The sequence below is a fragment of the Oncorhynchus mykiss genome, chromosome 4 (genome assembly GCF_013265735.2).
Source record: "Oncorhynchus mykiss isolate Arlee chromosome 4, USDA_OmykA_1.1, whole genome shotgun sequence".
NCBI classification, from domain to species: domain Eukaryota; kingdom Metazoa; phylum Chordata; class Actinopteri; order Salmoniformes; family Salmonidae; genus Oncorhynchus; species Oncorhynchus mykiss.
In genome coordinates this window covers 7,872,869-7,894,105 of record NC_048568.1, presented here as the reverse complement: position 1 = coordinate 7,894,105, position 21,237 = coordinate 7,872,869, and the positions used below count along the sequence as shown (strand labels likewise).

The window sequence follows — 21,237 nt, the reverse complement described above, 5'->3', positions numbered from 1 at the left end:
GAAGTCAAGCTCTTCCCATTTGAGCCATGAGCGATTGACATGCATATCATTAAAGAAGAAATGTCCATATTTGGATGGAAACCAAGCTAGTGAGAGGTATCAAGGAAAGTTGTAATTTCAGTTGAACATTACCAACACTGCAGCCAACCACAGCCCTGCTGGCCTCACTTTGGCAAAACACCATCTGCTATAACATTGAGTCAGTTCATCCTACTGGACATTGGAAAGCTTTTGTTTTGACACCCATTGTTTGTCCTAGACGGGAAATTGGTGTGCAACACTTATCTCCCTCCGGTGGATGGTTCAGAGTTCCATGCTTACAAAAGGGTTGATTGATACACGTCAGACGACAAGCCTACTACATGCGCCTTGGTGTTAAACGCAAATCAGATACAATTAAGGTAGTCCAACGGTTAGGATTGTTTTATATAGAACACTTTATTTGACATGTTAGAGACATTACACCCAAAGAATGTATCCAGAAGAAACATATAAATGACGCTCCTCAAAGAGGTCTTTGACATGTCGTTGTCCTGTTGAGAGAGAAGCTATTAGTTCAGTTATGGTCTGCCAGGGTCTGAAAAGCATAAAACAAGACCAACCTCTTTTCGGGTTGTCCTGATTCACACATTGTCCACTACAGGGGCCGCCAGAGGGACTACTGGCATCACAGATGACCACATCACAATGGACAAAGACCTAGGAATCAAAGATTTGAATGTGTCAGATTTTTTTAAAAGGGAGGATTGCCACTCACACAAAATTAACCAATAAAGATTGTTACCTGGCCACTCGGCTCACCCGCATCCTCGGCGAAGGAAAACATATAGACCTCAAAGCGTTTGACGTGAGGGGGGAAGTGGACCCTGGCGTCAGCTACCACCGGATGGAAGACCACACGGTATGGATCACCGGGGTTCTCACAGCTGCCAGTGTAGAGAGAGGGACTAAGTTAGTGACAAGAAAACGCTGCAAACCCCAACTGCCTTGTAGCGGTGTCATGAATGTCCTGTGAGGATCAGATCAATTTACAGCAGAAGTGGGTTCTTTCTCCCCCTCCAGTATGAACTAAAGGAATGTCTTTGTTAACAGGCTTTTCCCACCAAAAATCGCCATATCTTTAAAAAACATATTTCATATACAATGTAAAGGCTAGAGACTTCCTACCTGTAGAGTGAGCACCTTTCTAGTAAAAACCAATATGACATTCATTTTCTATAGCTAATCTCTGTGATAGAAATATTGTTTCAGTATTCACTTTTGAACGTGTTAGAGAAACTCCCCTAGAAAATGTGCATAGTGAATCATAAGGCTGGGGTTTTTGCAGCTGCAAGGAGGATACGATGTCATGGTTAATAAGTTGACTTTATCAATGTAATAGATTTCTACCGTCTAGAGTTTAAGTCAGGAGACGGTAACTCTTTAAAACCGCTTCCTCGGCACCCCAAATCCTAACATGATTCATTTAGAGTCAGCTAACAATTAAACAGTCCTCAGATAATTCAAGGCCACGTCACGACAGTGGTTTGTTGGTTTTAATTTCTGATCTTTTGGCCCATCAGACCTGGATGAATCTGATTTAGTACATTTTAAAGAACAGAAATTGGGCTGCCTATTTGAAGAAAAAAAAGTGTCAACAATATTACTTTTGGTCTACTGCAATGGCTTGTTAAATGACGGATGTCAAACATGTATATTCAATTACATTGACATGAGATGTCCCTCTAAAATGGTTCTTAAAATTCTAAATTATCCAGAATGCTCAGACTACCTGAATATTGATCAACTGACCGTAGTTTAACCAAAGTTGCCGAATAGACAGTCGGTATCATCATCATCATCATCAACAAAGCAAAAATAAGCACTTCATTTTAATTAAGAATTTCATGCAATGCGCCAGAGCAATTCTTCCGCTGTCGGAAAAATTGGTCACAATAAATTCTACACCCATGGCATCGGATTCACACGTGGAGGACTTCTGTGAAGGGCGCAGCTCTACTATACAAAGTAACCTACGCATTGACAGTTTAGGCCTACTTTTTAAATGTGCATCTTTGGGAGGTTAATCATTTACTGTTTAACTGCCAGATATTAGCAAAAAGGGATTTGTGAAATCAGGATGGTCAGGATTTTGCACAACGATATAGTTGCAGCGACAAATCTGAACTGCCCATTTCGTGCACAGCCATGTGAATGTGGTGTCTTCTCCTATGATACACAAAACATTCAGCCTGTTTTGTTAAACTGCTGTGACATTTCTGATTTAATAAACAGCTGCAAAGTTACTCCCGTGTCCACATGGCCAAATTTAGGTTTTTGTGACCACTTCATTAAAAAGGTAAAATTGCGTGGTTTGATAGCATTTTGCAAACCCGATCCCCCAAATGAATGGTTTTGACCAATAAAGTTGCTTCACTACACTGCTTGGTGTAACATGTCTCCAGATACTGAAAAGGCACCCGCAAAATAAAGTGTCATTTGCAGCATGCATAATCATAAGTCCATTACAATGTAGGAAAAATAAGTCATCTTTCAATAGTTACCCAATCTAAATTCTTGAGATAAAAATTAGGCCAGCGGTGTCCATCTGTGGCAAAGTGCTCACCCAAATCAAAAATGTAGTAACATTTTTTTAAATATGAACATTAGCTAGCAAGCTGCTACACTTGACCGTGGTATTTGTTCATGTTTAGCAACTCCCAATTAGCGCATTCCTCTAGGACAGGAAATTCCATTGAAAGCGGCGTCCTGTCAACTGATCCTATTCCGTTTCAAACATCCATGCTGCACAGGCGTGTGAACCATCCTTTATGTTTAGTGCAATAACTGTTTTCAACACAAGAGGTCACTTGTGCCTGAATTCAACCCAAAACCAACAAGTATTCAGTCAGTGTTAAGAGCAGTTGTATGAAACCAATCGGAAAGGCAAGCTAAGCTTGCCAGCCGCTCTTGGCTCTGTAAGGGAGACGAGTGATGCAGTCAGGCTGTAATACACAATTGGAGTGCAAAAACAGGTCAATGTTCCTTATAAGCCAGAAAGTTAAATACAATCATTCTAGCGCTTGTCTTTTAGCCGCTCGTAATTTAAGACAAAATATCCAAAGGAAAGTATTGTTTACCAGACTTTAGAGAGCTGGTAGGTATACGCTTGTCAACTTGCATTTCCGGCGGTGTGCATTTTCAAAGCAACTGACACGCAAAGTAAACACTTGCACAATATGTAAACAGCAGCCGAGTGTTGCTTGCATTCAGTTGACAGTGGCAAAGCTACCGGCTCCCTAAAAAGTCCGGCAAACAATACTTTAGTGTGGATATTTGGTCTCAAATGTCAAGCGGCTAAAGGACAAACTGCAAAGACAAGCGGTAGAGTATGTTTAAGTGTCATTTTATGCAGCATTCACACAATTTGCAATCCATTGTATATTAGCCTGATTAAGCAGACAATTGCTCAATAAGAAACATTTTACACAACGGTTCTAGGAGTTTACCCATGAGAGATGGCAAAGGGTTACTGCAAAGCACTGAAGGCTCTACAAATAAGATTTAGAAATTAAACAGGAACATTTTACTCATCCAACGCTGACCTTGAAATAGCCGCCAACAGCCCCCACCGGAATTTCAACAATAATATGAGCCTCCGTGACTAAAACCGAGTAGTTTCTGGCAGCCATTTCCTCAGTGTCCAGCCTCTTAGCGTCAATTCCCATGTACACCTCCAACATAGTGAAGGCATCAGAGGAGAAAAGTGGGTCTATGTGCTTGGGCATGTACCAGGTGATCACTTCTGGAGTAAAGACCACTGCCTCTGCAGTGACACAAGAAGCCAAGTGCACATCATAACAGAACATTTTGCAACTGAAAACAAATGTGCCATTATTTGGAAACAGTTCACCCCAAAACATTTTCCCAACTGAACACTACATAACACAAATGAAAGTCTTGTCTGGAGCCAATTAAGAACTGGGTTTAAAGGATCTTAAATGATTTCACACTCAACCTGGTGTTGGACAAACAGCCGTGGCATCTACTCGAGTAACCAGCCACTTCTGCTCAAAGAAGGTTGAGGTTGAGAGCACCCGCATCGGAACCCCAGCTACCTGTTCAGGGGGCAACCACACCAGGGCCGTGTTCAGTAGGGCAAACCGTATTAACAATATGTTGCAGAGTTCAGGTAGGGCCACGCTTTCCAAATGTTTGCTCTACTGAACATGACCCAGTTCATGGAGGAAGTCAGCTTACATTCTGGAGGTATGTTTCCTCTGCATTATGGGGGCTTCTTAACACCAGCCGTGTGGGAGTGTTGGCTATCGCATAGCCCTTTCTTTGGACCTCATCCACATTCATGACCTTCTTGCTAGGACTAAAGACGACTGCTGTCATTTTGTATCCTGAAGCAACAGCCTGTCTCAGGAAATGGAAACATGAATTAAACAAAATTGTCAACAAACGCACATTTTGTTTAGCGCCATCCTGTCATGTTGTAGTGAAATTACAGAAACTGAAATATGGCTACCTCAGCTCCTCTCCGGAAGTTGGCGCTCCTTGCTTTCGGGCCCCCAGTGGGCTGTTCGGGGACGGTTTGGATGTCTGGAAGAGTCCTTCTGACAGACACCTAGAGAAGAAAAGCCATTATTCCCTATGCATTTTCTCCCTCCCAGACAATAGGAAATCAATCTGTCCACTCGCCTCCTTAAATGCATTGAGAATAGGCCAAGATTCCTCACCTCTAAAGTTATCCTATGTGCATTTTGAAGAGGCGAGTGGAATTGAGAGAGAGAGTCAAGACCTCTACGTTGTGTCGCAGAAGAAATGAAACACTGGACAGTTGTAGCTCTAGACAGATCATTTATACAGGCAGTATGACAAGCGCGACTGTAAACATGTCCATTAGGGCATGCTCTGCTCACTTGCCTCCATGTAGTTGCGGTCGCACAGAATCTCTCGGGAGGTCCAGGGGGTGTAGCTACAGGTTTTGCCCACTCTATACACAGGGTCTTCGGTCATGTGGTTTCCTGGCAGCCTGAACTGCATGACCAAGCTGAACATCTTATCATCCTAAAATGAAGGGGGAAGGGAAAAAAAGCCTTTCATTATATAACAAAAAAACTAATAATTCAGGTGACATTCATGCAAGTTATAGACTGTGGCAAAATTGGCTATATGAATGCAGCTGCCACTGTATTGAAGCCACACTACAGAAAGTTGGCTGGCCCTCTGAAAGCCCTCCATAAACTTCTGCTGTACCTTCCGTCATCGTTAACTTAGAGGTAAGATACACCAGACCCAGGGGTGGCCACAGAGTTCAGTAAAACTGCTTCAATGTTTCTGGCACCGTACTTCTAATAACCTCCATGCTCTAAAATTGTATGAATTACCACCTCTACGGCAACTCGGGCTTATTGAGGACCTTTTTACTGAAGAATGTGTTGGTTTTCAATGATTTCATTTTTCCATCTAGTGATGCAAATATTGACTTGTATCTTTGTGTATACAGGGCTCCTCTGTAAAAGAGCCTGGTCTCAGCATGACTCCAGGTCAAAGGCTAAATAAAATGACGTTGCTACATTATGGGTTGCAAATGCAGTGACACTGAAAGGCAAACTGTCCATTTGAAGTTCAAGCAAACACTACTGTTCTTAGGGTTACCATGTTTTGGGAAAAGCAGTTTTGAAGAGAAGCAAAAAACATGGCATTCCCCATGGGGTCAAATTTAAAGCTGAATCCACACTGAGTAGCAAGGCCAGGCGTCAGGTTTATGATGTGTGTGTCATCTGGAAGGGATGGAGATGGTGTGAACACAATAGTTGACGAGCAATATCAAGCCATGAATTATGAAAGGAGAGAATCATAAGAGGCAAACTCACTGAAGACAGTAGCAACCTCTTCAAAAAGAGGAGCGACACTCAAACGAATAACGTTACCAAGGCATTCAGCATGGAGGTCATCTGGAATGGGAAAGGTTAGTTAAAAATATTGTCAAACGCTTAGTGCTTGAATTTGCAGGGTGCAAAATGCATACTTATAGAAGGTGTCTGTTGTGCTTGTATGCCCACAGCTGCCATCAATAGGCAAAACAACCTGTAAGGGATTTGACAAAATATTATGATTGATTAAGAAGAACACAACTCAAATGTTTGCGTCGCATAAGACTGTTCTAGGCCTGCTACTACTTACCCTGAGCTAAGGAAAAGAACCATTGTAGAACAGAATTGTTTCGATAAAATGCACAGCTACAGAACCTAATATTTGACCCAAGGTGTGCAGCCTACAGCCCAGGGGTATGCAACTTTTACCCTCTGACAAAGGCTTCCCACACTCAGTCACCTGAACCCCAAAGGGCTGCACATTTTCTTTTTATTCCCCTAGCCCTACAAAGCTGATTCAAATAATCAATCAGCTTTGTTAATCTGAGTCAGCTGTGTAGTGTTAGGACAAAAACCTAAATGTACACCAAGTTTGGGAAACGCTGCCCTGCCCTGCAAGGGCCGCGGCTTTTGTGGAGCGATGGTTAACTGTTGTCTGTGTTCAACGGGTCCCTGGTTCGGGACAGAAGTAAAACTGTTACACGGGCACCATTTCATTTGTCATCGATCGCTAGGCCAGGCTTTTTATTTTTCATTACGCAGACATAAGCACAGTTGACACCATCGAGTTTATTTCCTCCAGTTTCGTCCGACGAGCAGATTGTAGTGGTAAAATAAAACTGGATAGATTTTTAATGGAATCCTAAGCATCACTCCAGTCAAAACGATCTCTGCGAACGTTCGATTCCATTCATTTGCTATGGGCTCGCGCTAGTGTTCCAGCTTAGTCAACGTTCTTATTTAGCCGTTTTTCAGCCTTGGGTGAATTTTTCAGCCTTGGGTGAATAAGAACGACGAGAATAATCAAGTCTATAGTTAATCTACTGGCAAGTCTGATGTACAACTACTAACATACCGGTACATAGTGCTGTGTAATGATATGCTATGTGGTTCGTAAGGACATCGTAGCTAACAAATTGTCAGCCAACGTAACGTGTAAGGTAACATATTTAAACAGTCATTGCATTGGTCTTTAGGGCAAATCTGGTCTGTGATAGGGGGGAGGGGGATCACACCTAGTGTTAGGGTTGCGTCAATTCGAATCTGGTATCAGAACAAGTTATAACACTGAGTCACTGATTGTACTCTATGTACTTTTATTAGCTAAGCAATAAATGGCAAATGCAACTTTCGTATATACGGGCTCACTGTAATACCACGCAGGGCAGAACAGGGAACTGTCAGGATGTACGTAAACAGCTGTTCTTATACTGTGATAGGCCAACAGACGGGTTGGAACTATGTCTATCACAGTAGAGGCTGAGCGTGGTTTAGACTTGCTCAGCCTATCGCAGGCGCTCAGGCTGGTCCCCGCCTCTTGGAGTTCTCCCTCCGTCGATGTATAGATTCTTACTGTTCTGGTATCACCCCCTAGTTATAACAGTTGCTCAGTTCCTGCTATTGTGTTGTTCCGTATTTTTCCATCTCAGTTAAACCTCGTGATGACCACCCCTCCCTATACCTGATTAACCACAACTTTGTAAGATACATCAAGTAACACCATGTGCTCAATATTGTCACAGACAAACACAAGGACAAAGCATCTGCCGGGCTGTCATCTACAGTTTTGCAACATGCTAAGCATGTTGCTCAGTTCTTGACACACACACACAGACAACTGCTGTTCAAACAATTCAATCTTACGTGATATAGTAGTAGGTTATAGAGCATAGACATAAATCCTCACACTAGCTCGGCTATTAGACTATTCAACCTTTACTAAAGAATAGTCTATTGTTCAGCTATTAGCCCAACTTGCAACAAATTGCTGTTCCCCTCTCATTCCTTTCCCTCTTCCACGCGTCATCATTCTGCTCCCGAGTGGCTCGCTTGTGGGCGTGCTGGCAGGATAGGGCAGCGTCTTCAGTTGCGAGTCAAGAATTCTGCATACAGTAGCACGTTTGTATGAAGGTGTGGTTTTTCACAGGCCAATTGTCTTTTTGTCAAAATCAAAAAGAACTGTTCTGAAAGCCACTTTTTTCCCCCCGACACAAAAGGAAGTCATAGCGGACACCTACGAAGATGGCATCTCAGGTAAGCAGCACTGGGCTGTATTGACTTATCCTAAAAAAATGGCACGTGCTGCTTTAGATTGAACGGTCATATCTCAGTTATTGCTTTCTTCACATTCAGAGAGCGAGCTGACCAAGGGGGTCGAAAATGTAGATATTGCCAGATGTTCACTGTGTGAGGACCAGGCCGTGGAAGCTTTATTGCTGGCAAAAAGTGTCCATAACCAGAGGTAATTAAACTGTTCTGTGTTCTTTTTCCTCCGTGGAATCTGTCTCGCTTGCATGAATTAAAAAACCCTTAAGATGTCAGCTGCTAATTTTCAGATTTACACCACAAACATTTCCACTGGACTATCTGTTGCTGCCAAGTCATGGGTTAGCCTTGCAATAACCAAGTGGTGAGAAACACAGCCCTCTTTAAAATGTTTCAGGTACACTTTGAAAGAAGATACTGTATGTGACGCAGACACCTATTGGCATTATCTATCGTTTGTCCTCACGGGTCTGTTTTTCAGCTTAAAGTACTTGTGTGTGTGTGGTGTCCGCCATCCCTCTCTCCCTAAATCCTCTAGGTTATATCAGCTGTTTTGTTGAACCCCTCCCGCATCTGAAATGGCTGACAGAGGGCATGTTCTGATCATAGAGATGATGTCACTTGGTTGAGTCAACTGGAAGTATTATTAGATGCTTTACATTGAAATCCCAGAGTTAATGATCCAAAGTCAGTTTTGCATTTCACCTCCTGATTTAAGATGACTGACCGTGTTAGAATAAAAAGGTTTAATCATGCTCTTGTCTGCATGTATGTTTTGATGTGAGAGGAATCCAGTCCCGACAGCGCAATTGGGATGAACTGAGAGAATATTAGGGAAGCACTGTCATTCATGAATCATATGCTCTCTCTCCCCCCACCTCATCTAATGCACACCATATGTGCATTGAAGTAGAGATTTGCCTTCCTTTTAACTAGGCATGTCAGATAAGAATGACGGCCTAGGAACTGCCTTGTTCAGGGGCAGAAGGACAGATGTTTACCGTTTCTGCTCAGGGATTCGATCTTGCAACCTTCTGGTTACTAGTCCAACGCTCTACCCACCTGCCCGCCCAAGATTGAACTCTTACAATTAAAATGCACTTTCAATAAAGCGTTTCACATTCTCCACTGGTTGAAACACTCGTGTCCTCAGATGAGTTAGATCTGCATAGGTTTTTTTCCTGTATATATGAATTAAATCAATCATGTATAGTTAGTGTAATCATTGATATCACAGGAGCAGTAAACGCTGTTGTAGTGTAATACATACATGCAGACACCGCATCATTTGATATGACTGAAAAAGAATGTGTCAGTCATACCTGAACCGCACATGATCGGTGAATATATTCAATGTACAAGCTACAATATGGGAATCTCACGCGTGGTAATAACTAAAATACGTGTGTGTATAGGTCTTGCATCTGTCGCACAATAAAGGTATTCTACTCTGGGCTTCATTAATGCCATTCAGACTTGAGGTTCATGGATTGGTATGAATATTACTTCAGAACTTTACGTTTAAGGTCCATACCCAGATAGGGAACAGTTATTTTTAATCCGACACTAAGTAAATAGCTAGCCATGTTACTTCAGCTGCAAGGCAAGCTTACACAATTGTGCAGTCAATGCTTTAGCCAGCTAGATTCTTTCCATCCACTGTTTCACAAGACAACAGCCTGGTTTGTTGGTTCTCAGGAGTCCCTGAAAGACAAATTCATTTTCGTAATTTAACTGACAAAAAAAGCCGCACAAACGTCTCTACATTAACGCATTCCTCAAATTGTACATTTGCTTGACTCGTTAAGACAACTTCCATCTATTTTGTCAGCAATCTTCGTTGAGCGCCACAAGGCAAGGGTGGCTCGTGTCAAAATTCGTCTTTGGTCAAAGCCTTGGGACCCAAATGCATAATGAGTGCGCAAACTCCCCCTTGTGGTCTGGAGCAATGAAGCCATCCCGCGGTGCAGGCTCGCAACTTTTAAAGGAGTGTGTTTCTTCAGTCCGCGCTGTTCCTTACGGTGTGTGTTTAAAGCTTATCCTGATGCAGAATAGATTGCAACGTATTCATGGCTCTGTACCTTCCGTAGTTCGGACTTGGAGATTGTGAAGAGATGTCTTGTGGGGAATGCAAGGCATGGGTGTCCGAGCTGTGTGCTAGTAGTTTAAAAAAGACAGCTCGGTACAGTCAGCTTGTCAACACGTCTTACAAACAAGTAGTGATGAAGTCAAGCTCTTCCCATTTGAGCCATGAGCGATTGACATGCATATCATTAAAGAAGAAATGTCCATATTTGGATGGAAACCAAGCTAGTGAGAGGTATCAAGGAAAGTTGTAATTTCAGTTGAACATTACCAACACTGCAGCCAACCACAGCCCTGCTGGCCTCACTTTGGCAAAACACCATCTGCTATAACATTGAGTCAGTTCATCCTACTGGACATTGGAAAGCTTTTGTTTTGACACCCATTGTTTGTCCTAGACGGGAAATTGGTGTGCAACACTTATCTCCCTCCGGTGGATGGTTCAGAGTTCCATGCTTACAAAAGGGTTGATTGATACACGTCAGACGACAAGCCTACTACATGCGCCTTGGTGTTAAACGCAAATCAGATACAATTAAGGTAGTCCAACGGTTAGGATTGTTTTATATAGAACACTTTATTTGACATGTTAGAGACATTACACCCAAAGAATGTATCCAGAAGAAACATATAAATGACGCTCCTCAAAGAGGTCTTTGACATGTCGTTGTCCTGTTGAGAGAGAGAGAAGCTATTAGTTCAGTTATGGTCTGCCAGGGTCTGAAAAGCATAAAACAAGACCAACCTCTTTTCGGGTTGTCCTGATTCACACATTGTCCACTACAGGGGCCGCCAGAGGGACTACTGGCATCACAGATGACCACATCACAATGGACAAAGACCTAGGAATCAAAGATTTGAATGTGTCAGATTTTTTTAAAAGGGAGGATTGCCACTCACACAAAATTAACCAATAAAGATTGTTACCTGGCCACTCGGCTCACCCGCATCCTCGGCGAAGGAAAACATATAGACCTCAAAGCGTTTGACGTGAGGGGGGAAGTGGACCCTGGCGTCAGCTACCACCGGATGGAAGACCACACGGTATGGATCACCGGGGTTCTCACAGCTGCCAGTGTAGAGAGAGGGACTAAGTTAGTGACAAGAAAACGCTGCAAACCCCAACTGCCTTGTAGCGGTGTCATGAATGTCCTGTGAGGATCAGATCAATTTACAGCAGAAGTGGGTTCTTTCTCCCCCTCCAGTATGAACTAAAGGAATGTCTTTGTTAACAGGCTTTTCCCACCAAAAATCGCCATATCTTTAAAAAACATATTTCATATACAATGTAAAGGCTAGAGACTTCCTACCTGTAGAGTGAGCACCTTTCTAGTAAAAACCAATATGACATTCATTTTCTATAGCTAATCTCTGTGATAGAAATATTGTTTCAGTATTCACTTTTGAACGTGTTAGAGAAACTCCCCTAGAAAATGTGCATAGTGAATCATAAGGCTGGGGTTTTTGCAGCTGCAAGGAGGATACGATGTCATGGTTAATAAGTTGACTTTATCAATGTAATAGATTTCTACCGTCTAGAGTTTAAGTCAGGAGACGGTAACTCTTTAAAACCGCTTCCTCGGCACCCCAAATCCTAACATGATTCATTTAGAGTCAGCTAACAATTAAACAGTCCTCAGATAATTCAAGGCCACGTCACGACAGTGGTTTGTTGGTTTTAATTTCTGATCTTTTGGCCCATCAGACCTGGATGAATCTGATTTAGTACATTTTAAAGAACAGAAATTGGGCTGCCTATTTGAAGAAAAAAAAGTGTCAACAATATTACTTTTGGTCTACTGCAATGGCTTGTTAAATGACGGATGTCAAACATGTATATTCAATTACATTGACATGAGATGTCCCTCTAAAATGGTTCTTAAAATTCTAAATGATCCAGAATGCTCAGACTACCTGAATATTGATCAACTGACCGTAGTTTAACCAAAGTTGCCGAATAGACAGTCGGTATCATCATCATCATCATCATCAACAAAGCAAAAATAAGCACTTCATTTTAATTAAGAATTTCATGCAATGCGCCAGAGCAATTCTTCCGCTGTCGGAAAAATTGGTCACAATAAATTCTACACCCATGGCATCGGATTCACACGTGGAGGACTTCTGTGAAGGGCGCAGCTCTACTATACAAAGTAACCTACGCATTGACAGTTTAGGCCTACTTTTTAAATGTGCATCTTTGGGAGGTTAATCATTTACTGTTTAACTGCCAGATATTAGCAAAAAGGGATTTGTGAAATCAGGATGGTCAGGATTTTGCACAACGATATAGTTGCAGCGACAAATCTGAACTGCCCATTTCGTGCACAGCCATGTGAATGTGGTGTCTTCTCCTATGATACACAAAACATTCAGCCTGTTTTGTTAAACTGCTGTGACATTTCTGATTTAATAAACAGCTGCAAAGTTACTCCCGTGTCCACATGGCCAAATTTAGGTTTTTGTGACCACTTCATTAAAAAGGTAAAATTGCGTGGTTTGATAGCATTTTGCAAACCCGATCCCCCAAATGAATGGTTTTGACCAATAAAGTTGCTTCACTACACTGCTTGGTGTAACATGTCTCCAGATACTGAAAAGGCACCCGCAAAATAAAGTGTCATTTGCAGCATGCATAATCATAAGTCCATTACAATGTAGGAAAAATAAGTCATCTTTCAATAGTTACCCAATCTAAATTCTTGAGATAAAAATTAGGCCAGCGGTGTCCATCTGTGGCAAAGTGCTCACCCAAATCAAAAATGTAGTAACATTTTTTTAAATATGAACATTAGCTAGCAAGCTGCTACACTTGACCGTGGTATTTGTTCATGTTTAGCAACTCCCAATTAGCGCATTCCTCTAGGACAGGAAATTCCATTGAAAGCGGCGTCCTGTCAACTGATCCTATTCCGTTTCAAACATCCATGCTGCACAGGCGTGTGAACCATCCTTTATGTTTAGTGCAATAACTGTTTAACACAAGAGGTCACTTGTGCCTGAATTCAACCCAAAACCAACAAGTATTCAGTCAGTGTTAAGAGCAGTTGTATGAAACCAATCGGAAAGGCAAGCTAAGCTTGCCAGCCGCTCTTGACTTCCATTCGACTGACCATCAGTTCGGCTGAACACTGAACTGTAGCAAACCAAAAGGATAACATTGAGTAAAAAGGTGTAGGTAACGCCAACAACCTTTTCACACGCGAGTTCCAAATATCTTCAACAGTCGCCCCAGCAGTGGGAGTTGATTTTATGCGCGTGACGTCACAATGCACTCCCTGCTCCAAAATGTGCACAGTTAACCCGCGCTGACCTCAAACCAAGGCACACTACCTGCTAATTTTCTATAGGCCGTTTCAACTTCTCATTTTCACAAAAGTAGCCCATTTCACTGTTGCAGACCATTTCTATTTGAGAATTTAATGAGCCGGACAAACTTTCCTTCAAAAGAAACTCCAAGCACTTCCCCAGATCAGGTATACAGGCCTTGCACATTTATTGCCTTCCTTACAAATAACTGTGGACATGCGTGCATTCCTTTCAAAGTGCCTTATTTTCTGCGTAACGTGTTGTCGTTTCTACTGTAGCGTACCGTAAGTATTATGTACTTTCTATTCATGCTTTCTGATTCTTGCCTAGATTGTAATGACACATGTGTAAAACACTTTTGAAGGTGGTACTGCATATGAGCTAATGCTAGCGCCATACAATGCAGTCGGTTATCACGTAAGCGTCTGTCAGACTCGACTGACTTATGGTGATCTCAACTGGAGTACCCCCATTGTCTTGAATGCACTGAAGTCGTTAGTTGATTTGAACACGGCATCAGAGTGTAAACTATGGTACCTCAGGGTTGCCAGATCAGACCCCCCTTTCCAGGGGTATTTAGCTTAAAAAACTGTTGATAAATCCCCCATCTTAGTAATATTTCCTGCATCATCCTCTCCACAATACCTTAGCTCAAGCCATTTTTTAGGGGGGGGGGGGTTATATCTTGCAACTCTGTGTAGCTTTCGAGCTACGGTTGTATTTGGGGAGGTGACAATTGGCTTTTTGATTGGTTAACTGTAAACTACTTGTCATGTGTACGCCGTAACAAGTACAAAGATTTGTCACATGCTGAAGTGGCCAAACTAAGTTAAGATCTCAGGCAACGGGCGCAGTGAACGGCATGCCATATTTTCTAAACTAGATTTACATGGTTCCCTTGTACCGCATCACATTGAAAAACAAGTCAACCTGTTATTTAGACTAGATGATAACGTTAACATTTAAGGTGGAATAAAGTTGTGAAGACCTTTATTTCTCATCAGTACAAAACATTGTTTAGATGCTTTTCAGACAACGCGGTTTAGAGTCGTTTGTTGCAGCATGCGTTCCGTTGGTACGCTGCAGGGACCACAAAAATGTGATCGTACGCACCAGAATTGGGTGGCGATCTGGTGACAGACCGCACACGGCTTTTTAAGCATTGTGACCACTCAGGACCTATGGGTGGGGGCATAGCCACGGTAGCCAAAGTAAATGGCCTGCCAAGCATGATAGGTTGCTAATTACTCAGGAACCACACCTGTGGAATAACACTTGTTTAGGCCCAAAAACAACATGTTACCCATTAATGATGAGATTCCACCGGGGTCGGGAGTCGCGGTCCTCGTTGAGGGTGGCCCAGCAGTGGTCAAGCACCAGCGCTACCTTGGGGTCAGAGGACGTGGTCAGCTCCACCTCAAAGTGCAGAGGCTGTCTCAGGTACCTCACCACTGGATAGTCCTCCTCCTGGTGGAACGTGTTATACGAGGCGTCTGGAACACAGAACAAGACAACCCGGGATCGTGTTCAGTGGGCACCATCTGAACTTGTCCATTAAGAAACGCTCGTTTATCATATCCTGTTGTGCCCCGATGAACACAAGTCATTTATAGCCAACACTACCACCCCAAATCAGCTCCTCACCGTTACTCCATAGCCACACCTGTAGATCTCAGAACGCAAGGCTTACATTTTTTGGGAAGCGTTTTTTAAAAGGAGACCTTCCAAGATTCTTTTAGAGGCTAGGGGTCAAGTTGAAATTCTGAATTTGTGCACGCTTACCCTGAGCGAGTCTCATTCTGACCATTAGTCGACCCGTCCCAGTCTCGACAAAAGGCTCGTGGTCACGCGGCCTGGTCAGGAAGGCCAATGTGCGAGTGGTGTTGGCCACGTAGTAGCAGGAAACCTTTAACCTAAAAAGAGGGATGTAGGCAACTTCAAGCAGTGGAGTGGACACACTGGTAGTAGAGGCACATTTTCCCTGTATACAAAGCATTGAGCAATTGGCGAAGGAAAAAAAAAAAAAAACAATAAAATCCACAATTGGGATGCGTAATACACTTACTGATATTCCTCCTCTGAAGACACCGTGGCATTCAACTTCACCTCAAGTTCATCTGGCAAGGAGATTTCGTTCTCATACAGCATGACATTGTTGATAAACTGTAGTAGAGGGGAATTGCTTATTACAGCCTGCAGAAGCAAACAGTCCGTATCACCTCAGGGTAATCGTCATTTTACCTTCCTGGTGGTGCCACAGGAGTTCACAGTGAAGTGGAAGTAGGCGAAGCGATCGTCGCTGTAGGTGGGACCACAGGCGGGGTCGCTCAGGGTCAGCTGACCGGGGTTCAGACCGGGAGCAGACTCCACCTTCACCGCCAGCGCAGTCATCGTTCCGTTAGAGAAACACTCTTGGAGGTGGGGGAGCAAAAGACAGGTAGCCATCAGACCTGGGTTCTGTATTTGTGACACTTAATTGAGCTTGAACCAATGGAATAGCACCAAAAGTGCAAACCATGCCCATCTGTGGCACTACTATTAGACTCACAGTATTTGCAAGGAACCCAGGTTTGGTAACCATGTCAAACGACTATTTATCGGAAGCAATTGTTTGAGAACCAACCAGTCAGCGTTTTGAGGAAGCTGCAAGCCAGGGAAAAGTATTTGATGGTCATGTTGTTGTAAGGATTCAACAGAGCCACATCCAGTCTGCTCCTGACAGAGGACGAGTGAACCGACTGGGAACCAATGGGAGAGTTCATTAGTCCAATATCGTACGCAAGTATACAGGGTAGCTGCAGCAATTTAGGTTAACATGTTTTGGGAGAGCGTCGTACCTCAAACACTGCGTCCGGCGAAGAGAAGGGCAACGTGATGGTGAAGTCTGCGTCGCCCTCTGTTAAATACTGTTGAGCAAGCTCATGGTTAAGCAGCCGCTTGCCAACCAAGACCACGAAAAAGGGATCTTGGTTCCTGTAGTCCACAGTGATGTGGAAGTTCTCCTGATCACAGTTGCCAGTGACTGAGGGTGGCACTACAAGGACAAACAGGGTTGTGTTCATTAAGCACAAAAAACAGGAAGGTACTACTTGAACTTGTCCAAGAAGAAGCCCTTGTTTTGCGACGGTGGGCCTGAATAAACACGATCCTGGCAAATCAGGAACAGGACAACGGGGTCCAAATACTCTAAAGCTTAACATTTTCTTTGTAGAGAGACCGCATAGGAAAAACCTACAGTATGGCTAGTTGGGCTTCCACTGACAATTTCCTTTCAGGGCAATCATTAACGAGAGGAAACCATTCAACAGTAGTTTGGCGTAGTCCAGAGACATACCAATGTCCAGCAGTACAGCGTCCACAACGGCAGAGTGAGAGAAAGGAGCGTACTCTGGAAAGACGACCAGGCCGTAGATCAGCTGAAGAGTGAAGGTTGTGACACCTTGTTCCGCCCTTCTCTGTAGTGAAGTTAAAAGCATTGGTCAATTGATACAACAATAATGCTAACAGAACCTTACTCAACATCAAGTGACAAGTACATATGGGGACTATTAAAACAAACTATATACTTAAAGTAATGTTGCCCTCATTCCTCTAAATCAAGCACTATTGGCAACTGCCAAAATAATGGAAACACTTGAGTAAATGAGGGATACAAAGTACATTTGTGCCATTATTTCTATTTTGTTGGTGGCCCACTTATTAGGGCATGTACAAATCACTGCGTGTGGCTTTGCATTTAACAGAAACACACCTCCTTGACGACCACCGGGTCTGAGAAGGGCACCTCCATCCTGAAGGTCTTCAAGGTGTTGTCCGGGGATCTCTGCTCCTGAACATTGAAGCCTCTGGCGTTGCACTCTGCAACAGTTAGCACCATGGTGGGAAAGGTGATGTTCAGCAGCTCCACATCAAGGTTGAAGGTCCCCAACTCAAGCACAAACACTGCCTGCTCAGGAACTGTGTCTAAGGGCGTGTCTGTTCATTGGCAAACAAAGGAAAACATTTTGAAATGCGGTACAATGGAAGTTGAAAATGGACATTTGTTATTGGATAAGTCCGGGTATTGCCTCCCCGTTTCAGTACATTTTCTTCTGTTTCGTCGTGCCTAATGAACAACCCAGGCATCCCAAATTACCATAGGCACTGTTTAACTAAACCAGACTCACAGTTGCGAACTTGTGGAGGCCTGGCCATCGGAGGTGTTGTGATAGGGAAGAGGACTTTGTAGCTGGTGTCCTCGTGTGCGACCTCCTCGATCCACAGCAACTCAAGCATGGGCTCAATGGTGTAAGTGACAAAGTACTGGTCATCCTGAATATGGCTCTGTAAGGGAGACGAGTGATGCAGTCAGGCTGTAATACACAATTGGAGTGCAAAAACAGGTCAATGTTCCTTATAAGCCAGAAAGTTAAATACAATCATTCTAGCGCTTGTCTTTTAGCCGCTCGTAATTTAAGACAAAATATCCAAAGGAAAGTATTGTTTACCAGACTTTAGAGAGCTGGTAGGTATACGCTTGTCAACTTGCATTTCCGGCGGTGTGCATTTTCAAAGCAACTGACACGCAAAGTAAACACTTGCACAATATGTAAACAGCAGCCGAGTGTTGCTTGCATTCAGTTGACAGTGGCAAAGCTACCGGCTCCCTAAAAAGTCCGGCAAACAATACTTTAGTGTGGATATTTGGTCTCAAATGTCAAGCGGCTAAAGGACAAACTGCAAAGACAAGCGGTAGAGTATGTTTAAGTGTCATTTTATGCAGCATTCACACAATTTGCAATCCATTGTATATTAGCCTGATTAAGCAGACAATTGCTCAATAAGAAACATTTTACACAAAACGGTTCTAGGAGTTTACCCATGAGAGATGGCAAAGGGTTACTGCAAAGCACTGAAGGCTCTACAAATAAGATTTAGAAATTAAACAGGAACATTTTACTCATCCAATGCTGACCTTGAAATAGCCGCCAACAGCCCCCACCGGAATTTCAACAATAATATGAGCCTCCGTGACTAAAACCGAGTAGTTTCTGGCAGCCATTTCCTCAGTGTCCAGCCTCTTAGCGTCAATTCCCATGTACACCTCCAACATAGTGAAGGCATCAGAGGAGAAAAGTGGGTCTATGTGCTTGGGCATGTACCAGGTGATCACTTCTGGAGTAAAGACCACTGCCTCTGCAGTGACACAAGAAGCCAAGTGCACATCATAACAGAACATTTTGCAACTGAAAACAAATGTGCCATTATTTGGAAACAGTTCACCCCAAAACATTTTCCCAACTGAACACTACATAACACAAATGAAAGTCTTGTCTGGAGCCAATTAAGAACTGGGTTTAAAGGATCTTAAATGATTTCACACTCAACCTGGTGTTGGACAAACAGCCGTGGCATCTACTCGAGTAACCAGCCACTTCTGCTCAAAGAAGGTTGAGGTTGAGAGCACCCGCATCGGAACCCCAGCTACCTGTTCAGGGGGCAACCACACCAGGGCCGTGTTCAGTAGGGCAAACCGTATTAACAATATGTTGCAGAGTTCAGGTAGGGCCACGCTTTCCAAATGTTTGCTCTACTGAACATGACCCAGTTCATGGAGGAAGTCAGCTTACATTCTGGAGGTATGTTTCCTCTGCATTATGGGGGCTTCTTAACACCAGCCGTGTGGGAGTGTTGGCTATCGCATAGCCCTTTCTTTGGACCTCATCCACATTCATGACCTTCTTGCTAGGACTAAAGACGACTGCTGTCATTTTGTATCCTGAAGCAGCCTGTCTCAGGAAATGGAAACATGAATTAAACAAAATTGTCAACAAACGCACATTTTGTTTAGCGCCATCCTGTCATGTTGTAGTGAAATTACAGAAACTGAAATATGGCTACCTCAGCTCCTCTCCGGAAGTTGGCGCTCCTTGCTTTCGGGCCCCCAGTGGGCTGTTCGGGGACGGTTTGGATGTCTGGAAGAGTCCTTCTGACAGACACCTAGAGAAGAAAAGCCATTATTCCCTATGCATTTTCTCCCTCCCAGACAATAGGAAATCAATCTGTCCACTCGCCTCCTTAAATGCATTGAGAATAGGCCAAGATTCCTCACCTCTAAAGTTATCCTATGTGCATTTTGAAGAGGCGAGTGGAATTGAGAGAGAGAGTCAAGACCTCTACGTTGTGTCGCAGAAGAAATGAAACACTGGACAGTTGTAGCTCTAGACAGATCATTTATACAGGCAGTATGACAAGCGCGACTGTAAACATGTCCATTAGGGCATGCTCTGCTCACTTGCCTCCATGTAGTTGCGGTCGCACAGAATCTCTCGGGAGGTCCAGGGGGTGTAGCTACAGGTTTTGCCCACTCTATACACAGGGTCTTCGGTCATGTGGTTTCCTGGCAGCCTGAACTGCATGACCAAGCTGAACATCTTATCATCCTAAAATGAAGGGGGAAGGGAAAAAAAGCCTTTCATTATATAACAAAAAAATTAATAATTCAGGTGACATTCATGCAAGTTATAGACTGTGGCAAAATTGGCTATATGAATGCAGCTGCCACTGTATTGAAGCCACACTACAGAAAGTTGGCTGGCCCTCTGAAAGCCCTCCATAAACTTCTGCTGTACCTTCCGTCATCGTTAACTTAGAGGTAAGATACACCAGACCCAGGGGTGGCCACAGAGTTCAGTAAAACTGCTTCAATGTTTCTGGCACCGTACTTCTAATAACCTCCATGCTCTAAAATTGTATGAATTACCACCTCTACGGCAACTCGGGCTTATTGAGGACCTTTTTACTGAAGAATGTGTTGGTTTTCAATGATTTCATTTTTCCATCTAGTGATGCAAATATTGACTTGTATCTTTGTGTATACAGGGCTCCTCTGTAAAAGAGCCTGGTCTCAGCATGACTCCAGGTCAAAGGCTAAATAAAATGACGTTGCTACATTATGGGTTGCAAATGCAGTGACACTGAAAGGCAAACTGTCCATTTGAAGTTCAAGCAAACACTACTGTTCTTAGGGTTACCATGTTTTGGGAAAAGCAGTTTTGAAGAGAAGCAAAAAACATGGCATTCCCCATGGGGTCAAATTTAAAGCTGAATCCACACTGAGTAGCAAGGCCAGGCGTCAGGTTTATGATGTGTGTGTCATCTGGAAGGGATGGAGATGGTGTGAACACAATAGTTGACGAGCAATATCAAGCCATGAATTATGAAAGGAGAGAAAGAGAATCATAAGAGGCAAACTCACTGAAGACAGTAGCAACCTCTTCAAAAAGAGGAGCGACACTCAAACGAATAACGTTACCAAGGCATTCAGCATGGAGGTCATCTGGAATGGGAAAGGTTAGTTAAAAATATATTGTCAAACGCTTAGTGCTTGAATTTGCAGGGTGCAAAATGCATACTTATAGAAGGTGTCTGTTGTGCTTGTATGCCCACAGCTGCCATCAATAGGCAAAACAACCTGTAAGGGATTTGACAAAATATTATGATTGATTAAGAAGAACACAACTCAAATGTTTGCGTCGCATAAGACTGTTCTAGGCCTGCTACTACTTACCCTGAGCTAAGGAAAAGAACCATTGTAGAACAGAATTGTTTCGATAAAATGCACAGCTACAGAACCTAATATTTGACCCAAGGTGTGCAGCCTACAGCCCAGGGGTATGCAACTTTTACCCTCTGACAAAGGCTTCCCACACTCAGTCACCTGAACCCCAAAGGG

General features: G+C 43.3%; 2 protein-coding genes and 1 long non-coding RNA gene across 3 annotated transcripts; all 3 read right to left on the bottom strand.

The window, feature by feature from the left end:
• Positions 1-413: 413 nt before the first annotated feature.
• Positions 414-944, bottom strand: LOC118964429. The gene is made up of 3 exons (XR_005051458.1): positions 785-944; positions 603-699; positions 414-533 (listed from the first exon to the last, which is right to left on the bottom strand). It is a non-coding gene; the product is annotated as an uncharacterized LOC118964429 (long non-coding RNA).
• A 2,610-nt stretch (positions 945-3,554) lies between these two features.
• LOC110522015 lies at positions 3,555-6,339 on the bottom strand. Its single transcript, XM_036975546.1, has 9 exons — positions 6,175-6,339; positions 6,020-6,078; positions 5,865-5,945; positions 5,647-5,771; positions 4,912-5,055; positions 4,514-4,612; positions 4,240-4,401; positions 3,998-4,097; positions 3,555-3,805 (listed from the first exon to the last, which is right to left on the bottom strand). Exons 1-9 carry the CDS (start codon positions 6,195-6,197, stop codon positions 3,570-3,572), a joined length of 1,029 nt encoding a protein of 342 aa, XP_036831441.1. The 5' UTR covers positions 6,198-6,339; the 3' UTR covers positions 3,555-3,569.
• Positions 6,340-10,766: 4,427 nt separating this feature from the next.
• Positions 10,767-21,237, bottom strand: LOC110511639. The gene is made up of 19 exons (XM_036975548.1): positions 21,073-21,237; positions 20,918-20,976; positions 20,761-20,841; positions 20,537-20,661; positions 19,133-19,291; positions 18,891-18,990; positions 18,478-18,698; positions 17,690-17,846; positions 17,275-17,498; positions 16,858-16,978; positions 16,361-16,557; positions 16,147-16,261; positions 15,765-15,934; positions 15,589-15,686; positions 15,306-15,436; positions 14,827-15,016; positions 11,142-11,283; positions 10,960-11,056; positions 10,767-10,886 (listed from the first exon to the last, which is right to left on the bottom strand). The coding sequence occupies exons 1-19, from the start codon at positions 21,093-21,095 to the stop codon at positions 10,813-10,815; spliced, it is 2,484 nt and encodes an 827-aa protein (XP_036831443.1). The 5' UTR covers positions 21,096-21,237; the 3' UTR covers positions 10,767-10,812.